Raw genomic sequence first — 10,762 nt, 5'->3', positions numbered from 1 at the left:
CTGTTAGCAGCTGGACACACGGTTTACGTCCCCTCCTGTGACTGTGTTACAAATACTAGATTATTCATTAAAAAACAACACCAAAAATAAGAGTTGATTGCTAGTTAATTTGCAACTAAAAGTACATTATTGGGTTTATGAAAATATCCAAGAGATTGTAACTAATACATAAAGTGTATCATTTCCTTAATAAAAACAACAATTTACAGCCGTTTTTATCCTACAAAAAGGTGAATCTGTCATTAAAATCAAGAGTTTATAATAAAAAAAGGGTTAAAATGCTTAAAATGAGCATTTTAATGATAAATATACAAAAAAAATTAATAAAAGAACAATACAGCAAGGATTTAAATCATTTCATATTTAACAGAGCCCTGGAAAAGAAGGTAGTTTAAGGTAGTTTAGTATTTTATTAGCATTTTGTGCACACAAATTACAGTATAGTGGCTACAACTTAGTGTTTTGTTGGCAGAAATTAGCATTTTTGTGTGCTAAAATTAACACTTTCTAGGCAGAAAATGTCTTTTGTGGGCAGATTTTTTTTTTTGTGACGGTAACATTTTGTAGGCAGAAGTTAGCAGTTTTTGTGTTAAAATTAGCATTTTGTGGGCAAAAATTATCCTTTCGTGTGCAGAAATTAGTCTTTGTGGGCATTAAGTAACATTTCGTAGGCAGAAATTTGCATTTTGTGTGCGAAAAATTAGCATTTTTTGGGGCAGAAATTTTGTGTGCTAAAATAACTGTTTAGGGCACTTAAATGAGCATTTTCTGTTCTGAAATTAACTTTTTTTGCACAAATTAGCAACTTTTGAGCAGACATTAACACTTTATTTGCACAGATTAGCATTATGTTTGCACACATAAGCATTTTGTGTGCTAAAACGACCTGTTGGGGCACTCAAATAAGCATTTTTTGCACACAAATTAACATTTTGTTCGCACAAGTTTGCAATTTTTGGGCAGAAATTAGCACTTCGTTTGCACAGATTAGTTTTTTGTGTGCAAAAATTGCAGTTATATATGCACACAAGTATTTTGTGGCAACAAATTAGTAGTAGGAATTAATGATACTAAAATGCTAATTTATGCACACAAAATATTAATTTCTGCTAATAAAAAGTACATTTGTGGCTTTTTGTAGTCACAAAATACTAAAATGTTGCTGAAAATACAAATTTTTGCGCACAAATGATGAATTTACAGCAAACAGATATTCTTTTTTTTAGTGTTATATCCATTGCTCTGCAGAAGGTCTCCATAGTGTGTGTAGTACTTTGTTATTATTATTGGGGCTGTTGGGATAAATTACTTCTGTGTAACACTATAAAGGGTTTATATCATGTTATAATACGCTTCAAAGCTCAAAAAAGGTGATTTTGCAAGATATAGGCCCCTTAATAATAAATTTGTTTCCATGGGAAACCTGCAATTTACGCTTAGAAGATTAACGTTTTTTAGAGTAATTTGTTGTAAAACGGCTGCTCTAATGTGGTGATGTTCCTGTCATCCTGCAGTCCCCCATCCTGCAGTTCCACTCTGGCTACCAGGCCTCAGAGGTGGCACCGGTCGTACGAAAACTACATTTGATGCTCCAAGCTCCGGCGGACGATAAACTCCGAGCTGTCAGGAACAAATACAGCCACAAGTAAGTTCTGCAAAAGCCAGAATCCACAATCCGTAAGGAGATAAATCCTCTACTGCTAAGTTTTAATGCCTTTTTTCAATATTTTTTAGGGTGTTTTTTGAAGTTGCGACCGTGCCACTGGTGGACATCAGCGTTTTGGACAAGGCCTTATCCTCCTAACAAAATGCTATAAAAATATTTAACACTCCCTTCACAAAAAAACAATGTACATAGTTTTTAATGTCCTTGATATTTATAAGTAGTCAAGTTTCTTCCATTTTTGTAAAATAGCTTTCATTAAAATGGGCATTTATCATTAAGAAATTGTTTTTTTTTTTATGTTTGGCTTTTTTAATAGTTTTATAAGCATGTTCTAAAAAGATATACTTCAATTCTTTATTCTTTCCTAATAAATGTTGTGCCGGCCCGTGTTTTTATGTTTTAACATGATCTTAGAGTTTGTAGCGTTGCGTGTTTCAGACGTTGTACAGTTTATCATGTTTATTTGTGTAAAAGACAAATTGATGCTTTGCTACTTTTTTTTTAAAGGGTATCACACATAAAATAAAGAAATAAATCTTTTATATGTTCTTTAAAAAAGCTTTAGTTTTTCTTTGGCACTTCTGGTTTTTACCACTAGGTGTCAGTCTTGTGTGGTTTCTTAGCTGTCTAAACACTCCTCAGTTAGGCTCTATTGATCTCAAAGTGTCAGACTTTGACACTTCAGACGACATTTGATGAAGCTCTGTCAAGAGTTTGTCATGTGACGAGTGTACTTGACAGTGAAATGAGAAACGTATTTAAAGCAAACTATGAAAGATGACATTATTGAGTCCAATTGGCTCCTTATTAAGTCCCATTTATTCCCCAAACTGTCCTCTGAATGGAGGAGACCTGTCATTGACCTTGACAATCTGTTTTTTTTTAACCCACTGCAGACATTACACTAAATCACAGACTTTACCACTACAAATATTCATCTTAGGTCCATGTCCACTGGAAAAAAAAAATCTAGAAATCACATTGTGTGATTTTTATTGATGGATTTATTTGTATACTACAGCTGCAAATCAGTATTTGAACACGAGTCTATCGGCTAGAGTTCTGACCCTCAAAAACCTGTTTACTCCACCTTTTAACACTCCAACTCCTCTTATTATTCTAATTTAGAAACCTGTTCACTCCATACAATCAGGAAGACTCCAGTTACTAACAGGGCCAAGACCAAAGAGCTGTCCAATGACACCAGAGACTAGATTAGGAAAGAACTAGGGGGCAATTCACAAGTAGTTTGGTGAAATAAATCAGTTGTTGGGGCAATTATTATAAAATGGAAGTGAATCAGAGGATATTCTACCATAAAGCAGCACCTGGTCATTGCCACATTATTCACAATTTAAAATAAGCTTGTTTAATTCCTGAAATTCTAGTCTAGAGCTGCCTCTGTGCTACCCCCTATAGGTTGAAACGAGATATTACACTTGAATTTTGTGTTTGGTTAACTGGAAGTCCCACTTCATTTCAGAAGTTTCACATCATCATGCTCTGCAGCTCCAGAATAAAAGCTCCGCCCATCTTTGATTCTGTTACTAGGGCTGGGTATCGACTGTAATTTCCAGAAACAATTTGATTCGATTCCGATTTTTTTTCGATTCTTCCGTTTCATTCAATTCCATTAAGAGTTCAAACATCTATAAACATTTGTTTAGAAATACATTAATAATCTGCTGTATAATTTGAATATATTAATCTGATACCGTTCACATATGGTAAAATGTATCAGTTAAATAATAAGGTTATGATATTAACACAGAGTTACATGGATTCTCAAAAGGAGAAGTTCTAACAAAAATGTTCATCTCATTAACAATGTAAACTGTGCTGCTTCTTCTGGAGGGCGTTTCAGTTTGGCCACTAGGTGGCGATCACACTATAACATTACACTTTATTCAAGAAGAAGACGACAGTCTAAGGGAAATAAATTATGTTTTGCACCACAAATTGTCTGTTATTAAAATATTTCCTTAAAAGAATTTGGAAATTTCATGCCTGTGAGTTTATACAGATAGTTCATTTAGTCAGTAATGTATTTTTAGGCCGACCAAGCGTTAGCATTAGCCGTCCTATGGGAAATTCCATTAAACATTAGCATCAAGCTACCGTACTTTAGCTTTATGTGCTAAATTGATTTATGTCTTTTGTGAATCGATTCTTGATCTATTAAGCTTAAATAGATTCAAATCAATTAATCGATTTTTTTCAACCCAGCCCTATCTGTTACGGTCAGTTGGTATGTGTTAGCGTTAGCATGGCTCATTGGTGTTTTGTCTTCTACAAGCTACTTGGGCTTCTACAAAGTGGACTTGGAAGTTAGGCAGCAGTAGTTTAGTGCAACTGTCCTTGAATCCATCTGTCCTGGTGATGGATTTTTAATGAATGTTTCACAAGGAATCGTTTATTTCACAAGGTATCCCTTGTTAGCTTATGATGCTAGCATCATTTTACCACTCAGACGCGGGTTTCCTTCAGTCTGTACCATGAGCATCGGGAGAAGGTGAAGGAGAAAAATCCTCAACCTCCATAGAAAGTTCTGTGGAGAAACTGCCATGTCTTTTCTCGGTATCACTCTCCTCATCGAGGACGCAGACGTTACCTCAAGCTAACCTCACTGTCAATCACAGATTCAAACCACGCCTCCCCCGCTCAGCCCACCCCCTTTTTTTGTATTTTTCAAATCTTGGCCTCTAACTGTCCATTTTTGTTACCCTCTGAGTTTACAACGTGTGCCCTCGAGGTTAAAACTATTTAAATACTTAAATATATATACATTATTTACAACCTGTTTTTTCCCTCACTTTAAGTTGACCCTGATTTGACCCCTTATGTCACTTTCACTTGTGTGTGCTACATACAGAAGCACACCGTGGAGCAACAGAATGACTCCCAAAGACGAGGCAGACGAGGCAAGCTTACATTTTCATTTATGAGTATTTCTTTATTCAACTTGTTGTGAATCAGGAGCAGACGAAAAAAATGCTGCTAGATAAACAGCATATTTGTGACATAAAATGCCACAACTCAGAGGTGAATTTCTAATGAGCTACTGGCGCTCTGCAGAAGCTAAGTCCTATAAAATTAGTTTTGTTTTTTTTACTTGGGCTAAAAACAGTGCAATTATAATTAAAAGACCACTGGGAAGGCTTTTATAATATATATATAAAGATGATTGGAGTTGGTCAGTAAAAGTGCTCTGGAGAAACTTTGATCCAACCCAAAAGTCCAAAATGTTTCAGTTCCTCCAAGAACCATTTTTTTTTAAATAATAAAATGAATTAAATGCTTTTTTACTAGCACTTTTGTAAAGAAATTAATGTTCAACCAAACTCAGTGCACTTTCTCCCTGATAAATGCCCATTATAGAAATGTTAGGTTGGGTAGAGAAAGCAGAAGCTTCTTTTACATTTAGAATCCTACGGATGTGATGTCATAAAGGTGACAGTTTACGGTTCTAATTAATGCAACTGGAACTGTAGTAAAGTATACCCCCGAAGATCTGCCTCTCGTGAGACTTGTACAGGAGGGACCATGCTTTTAAGATCTTTATTTCTGGACCACCTTAGCTGGTTTAGGGAAAGCAAGCTGGTCACCACAGGAGAAACGAAGACCTGAAGAGCTAAGATGTGCAAACTGTACACATTTAGAAAGCTTCCTCCATGTCACTTCCATTGGGATGAAAGTGTCGTGGAGGAAGCTGAGCAGCAACAAATTATTATATTCTGGCATAGAATAAAAAATATATAGTAGAACAAGTGAGAGAAAATGATACTCAGTCAGCCTTTCTTTATTATAAACATTTGGCTGTAGTGTGTGCATGCATGCATGTGTGTGTGCGTATGTGTGTGAGTGCTTGTGTGGAGGTGTATGGGTGCATATGGGGTGTGTGTGAGGGGGTGTGTGGTTGCATATGCGTGCATATGGGTATGTATTGGTGTGTTTATGTCTTTAAATGAAGCAGAAAGGTTGGTCCTCATTTCTTGGATGATTTTCCTGGTCCTAACTATGTAGTAAGTGTAAGAATATGAGTGTGTGCACGTGTGTAAATGAAGCAGAAAGGCTGGTCCTCACTTCTTGGATGATTTTCCTGGTCCTCGCTGTGTCGTCAATGTCAGAATGTGTGTGTTTGTGTGTATGTTATGAATGTATTCTTTTTTTTACGGTGTTGCTGTGCTCAATCACCATTTTATCAATGACTGCAAAAACTCATAAAAGACATTTCTGCTCTTTGTTGTTGAATTAAAGACTTTAGCTAAACAAAACTGGAACAAAACTCATTTAATCTTTTTTACATTTGTCCTCTGGTTTCTTATGTGTTGCACTTGTTAATATTATTTTTATTGTATTTTGTCACAAATTAAAACTTTGAAATTGTTGCAATATGTAGATATTTATTGTGTCTTTATTCATAAAAGTCTAGAAACATAAAGTCCATCATGAAACATCTTTTTTTAAAAAAGGAACAATGCTTGATTTGGAGTTTTGTGTGTTCTGACAAGTCAGACAAAATCAATGTGTGTGAATGTCACAATCTCCCTTCTATATTGTAGCATAAAGTTGTGATATGAAAGGTAAACATATTGATTACTTCCTGTTAGTGCTTTGTCCACCAGGTCTAAAAATCTAATTTAAAAGAATTTTCCAATCGGCTGAACTATTTTCAGTCAGAAGTGGTTTTGTGTGAACTGACATGAAGCGCAATGACAGGAAGTATTCAAGAAAGAGAAGTGTGCCTCTAATCTGTTTGTGCGTATATTTCCAGGTTTCAGGTAGTTGGTTTTACATACTGCCGACAAAAACGTGAAGCAACACGGCAAGAGCCGACAAAGAGAGGATGTGTGTGAAGTGGCTCAGGTGTTCGGCCCCACCAAACAAAGTGTCGTCAGTGGGGGTAGGGGTGACGATGGGGGGTTCCATTGTGGAGCACATGAAGTGCTGATCCATGTCCATGCCCCCCATCCAGTAGGTGACGAAACTCGGCTCCATCCCGGTAACGGTTTGGCTGATCCAGTCTTGGTACTCGGACACGCGGGCGTAGACCCCGGGCTTCTCAGGCTGGGCACAACCCTGACCAAAACTGACGACTCCACCCTGAATCCAGGTGGAGTCTCTTAGAATCACCAGGGGTCCTCCTGAGTCTCCCTGGAGACAAGGAACCAAATGGACCAGGTGAACAGAGGAAAACAGTTCAAATCATTCAAGTCTTTAAGTTAGAACAGGCTTCTTTTTAAAAAAGGCTAGCTATTCTTTTGTTTGTTAAAATACTTCATAACACATTTTAATCTAAGTAATGCATGAGGACATTCGTATTAGGCTATTATTGCTCGGATAGCTTAAAAATGAGTCTGGAATTAGGACTGGTTAAGTGATTTAACAAGGCCTTTTGGCTCTAATAGAGTCAGCAGTAAACAAATGAACAAACAAACAAATGAAATACCCCAACCCCTATGCTACAATTATACTGAATACCACTTTTTTCTTGTCTTCCCTTTTTTTTTGTTGTTGTATCATAACAACAATTTCTACAAAGCAGTAGCTTCAAGCTACATCCACACCACACTCTGCAACATGCGTTCAACTGACCACTTTAAAAAAACAACTAGCATAATGCTAAAATATTAGCTTAACACCAAATTACTCTGAAATGTGGAAAAATGTCTAATTTTGGCAAAACAGCTAGCACAATGCTAAAATAATAGCTTAACTCCAAATTAGCCTGAAAAACTGTGAAAATTCTTAATTAGCCAAATAGCTAGCATAATGCTAAAATATTAACTAAACTACAACTTAGCCTAAAAAAACTGGAAAAATGTAAAAAAAAATGAGCGAAAACTGCTAACACAATGCTAAAATATTAGCTAATCACGGAATTAGCAAAACAATATTGAAAAACAATTGAACAATTGAAAAAAAGAGCAGCTAGCATAATGCTAAAGTATTAGCTAAAAGACAAATTAGATTAAAAAAATGGAAAAATGTCAAAATTAGCCAACATAGGTAGCATAATGCTAAAATATTAGCTAAACTCCATATTAGCCTAAAAAAATGAAAAACTGTAAATATTAGCCAAATCTGCTAAAACAATGCTAAAATATTAGCAAAGCATCGAATTAGCAAAAAAAAAGCAAAAAAATGTCTAATTTTGTCAAAACAGCTTGAAGAATGCTAAAATATTAATTAGCTACCCTCGAAATTAGCCTAAAAAACTGGAAGGATATTTATTTTAGCCAAAACAGCTAGCACAATTCTAAAATAATAGCTTAACTCCAAATTAGCCTGAAAAAGTGGAAAAATGTAAAAATTAGCAAAAACTGCTAAAACAATGGTAAAATATTAGCTAATCACCAAATTAGCAAAAAAAAAAATTGAAAAACATCTAATTTTGCCAAAGCAGCTAGCATAATGCTAAAATATTAGCTAAAAAACAAATTTGATTTAAAAAAAAAACTGGAAAAATGCCAAAATTAGCCAACACGGGTAGCATACTGCTAAAATATTAGCTAAACTCCATATTAGCCTGAAAAAAAAATAAAAATTGTAAAAATTTGCCAAATCTGCTAACACAATACTAAAATATTAGCAAAGCATCAAATTAGAAAAAGAAAAAGTGAAAAAATGTCTAATTTTGTCAGAACAGCTAGAATAATGCTAAAATATTAATTAGCTACCCTCCAAATTAGCCTAAAAAAACTGGGAAAAAAATATATATTTTGCCAAAACAGTTAGCGTAAATATTAGATAAAAACCAAATTATCTCCAAATTAGCCTAAAACATTTTTAAAATGTCTAATTTTACCAATATTTTAGCATAATGCTGTAAAGTAATCACACAATTAAACTGAGATTACCACAAAAGAGTTGACACATTCTTTCAATTGTTATTAATGTCGCTTTTTTAATGAAAAAATGTTGGTTTGTCAATGTAGACCTGTGTGCTTTTCCTGAAAAAGTTTTATGTGATTGCCATTAAGAACAATCAATCGCAAAGCAAAAGTACCTGGCACGAGTCCTTTCCTCCATTTTCGAGTCCAGCACAGAGCATGTTGTCGGTGATTTCATTGGAGTCTCCGTAGTAGCATCTGCAGCGATTTGGCCCCACGATCGGCACGTTGACCTCTTGGAGAACGTCAGGTGAATAGCCAAAACCTAATTCAAGATGATTCAATGTTACGCACAAATATATCTCTTTTTCACTGAAGGACACAATGATTTAAAAAATTAGATCAAGATTCAGGAAGTTTTATTGAAGTAGGGAAATGAGTTGACATTTCTCCTGGATCTTGTGTTATATAAGCACACAAATATAAACTGGTAATAGCAAACGTTCTGGATAAAAACAAATCATATCTGAAATTTGGGGAGTATCTTGGACTATCAGTGATGTGATTTAATAAGCCCAGAACGACTTTCAGAAACCATGAAGATTTTATTAATACGCACCATTGTCTCCAAAGCCTGTGACCCAGCTGGAAGTCCCATCGTGGAAGGTGCTGGACTGTGAAGCCAGGCAGACGGGTTGGATGTACTGGTTGAATTGCACCGGGGCGGAGAGCTTGAGAAGGCAGACGTCGTTGTTATAAGTGTCACTGTCGTAGTCGGGGTGGCAGACGATGTCCTCGAGGGTTCGAGACTCGGCGTTGGGGTCGCTGGTGCGGTTTTGGGCACCAAGCTGAACACTGGTGGTGTTGAGGTCCTCACTGAGAGACGGAAGGGATAAATTCATGAAAATGAGGCGTTTTGAGAAGAATCTCAGGAAGAACACAGATGCTAAATTTGGAATGTCTTTTGTTGTGGATGTTTGGTTGACATCCCACTGTCCTATGACCAGTGGCAGGACTAGAACATTTTATAAGACTTCAGAATGAGACCATCAGAGTGGACATTTTTGAATAATGATACTAACATTTTACTGCCCCTGCATATGACATAGAAAATATGCCACTTATGGCCATTTTTTTCCCTGGTTTCTTACCTATTACAGGTACTTACATTGAGAGGCAGTGAGCAGCTGTTAGCACCCACTGATTGGTGATCAGTGACCCCCCACAGGAGAATTCACCGTTGCTGAACAGCACGGCCTGCCAGGGCCACATTCCTGGGGCCGCCTCCTGACCCCCCACAATCCGAGTGTTGACTTGAACTCTCCCACAAGCTGACCAAAATAGAGAAACGTATTAGTTTGATGTATTTATTTACAAAAAAATCAGAAGTTATTTACATTCCTAAAACGTTAGTCAAATACTAATTTGTGTGCAGTGATATCTTGTTTCCTCAATCTTTCCTTTAGAATAACTATACAGTGAGTGGTTCCTCACCCTCAACTCTTGTCTGGGTATTATGTAACCGAAATTCAATGCAATTTAAAACCTCTTCAAATTAACGTGATTGTGTTGTTTGAAAATGCTTACCAGGCATCTGTGAATGACAACCTAGAAAAAGCAAAAGGGAAATACGTTAAACCAGTCGAAGAGGTAGGTATGCATTCAAAGACTATTTCAGGTCAGGTATCTAAAGGATACGATGTCCAAAGTGTGTTTTTATCAAATTCGAAAGGGGGTTCCTGACTTACACTAAGAATGTCTAATGCAACCGATGCCACGTCCACAGGTCATCTAGTAACAGCTAATTTGCAGTGAAAAAGTCAAAAAAGTTTTTCAATTTTTACAGGATACAGTTAGCATCTAGAAAAAAATGCTTCCACACTTGAGTTAATAAGACATCCTGTTTGAAAATGAGAACAGTTTATAGTTTGTAATGTTGTATAAATAAGTCATACTAGATTATCCATATTTGTTTGATTCCACAAAAATAACAGAACATTTTTTTTACTTTATTCATTTAATTCTGTCCCAAAAATTCAAATATTAATAAAAATTAAGCAAAATGTGATTATTTAATTGAATTTATACCAATTTCTCCTCAATTGACTGAATATTTTAGACATGTTCTTACCTGTGCATAGCAGAAAGATCATCACAGTGAACCCGCACACAGACTGTTGGAGAGCCATCTTCAGGATCTTCTCACCCCGTCTCACCTGACTTGGAGCTCTGGTACATATCTCGGTTATATACCCAAGCTCTA

The 10,762-nt window shown here is 36.0% G+C and overlaps 1 protein-coding gene and 1 long non-coding RNA gene across 2 annotated transcripts; one reads left to right on the top strand and one right to left on the bottom strand.

Annotated features, from left to right (window-relative positions):
* The first annotated feature begins 1,494 nt into the window (after positions 1–1,494).
* LOC112156154 lies at positions 1,495–2,208 on the top strand. Its single transcript, XR_002920920.1, has 2 exons — positions 1,495–1,645; positions 1,735–2,208. It is a non-coding gene; the product is annotated as an uncharacterized LOC112156154 (long non-coding RNA).
* Positions 2,209–4,768: 2,560 nt separating this feature from the next.
* Positions 4,769–10,762, bottom strand: LOC112155694 (serine protease 27). The gene is made up of 6 exons (XM_024287501.2): positions 10,631–10,762; positions 10,087–10,107; positions 9,668–9,830; positions 9,119–9,375; positions 8,676–8,824; positions 4,769–6,820 (listed from the first exon to the last, which is right to left on the bottom strand). The coding sequence occupies exons 1-6, from the start codon at positions 10,686–10,688 to the stop codon at positions 6,458–6,460; spliced, it is 1,011 nt and encodes a 336-aa protein (XP_024143269.1). The 5' UTR covers positions 10,689–10,762; the 3' UTR covers positions 4,769–6,457.

This window comes from Oryzias melastigma, linkage group LG18, assembly GCF_002922805.2.
Source record: "Oryzias melastigma strain HK-1 linkage group LG18, ASM292280v2, whole genome shotgun sequence".
Classification (NCBI taxonomy): Eukaryota; Metazoa; Chordata; class Actinopteri; order Beloniformes; family Adrianichthyidae; genus Oryzias; species Oryzias melastigma.
The sequence above is the reverse complement of the archived record's forward strand: the minus strand, read 5'-3'. Positions and strand labels throughout refer to the sequence as shown.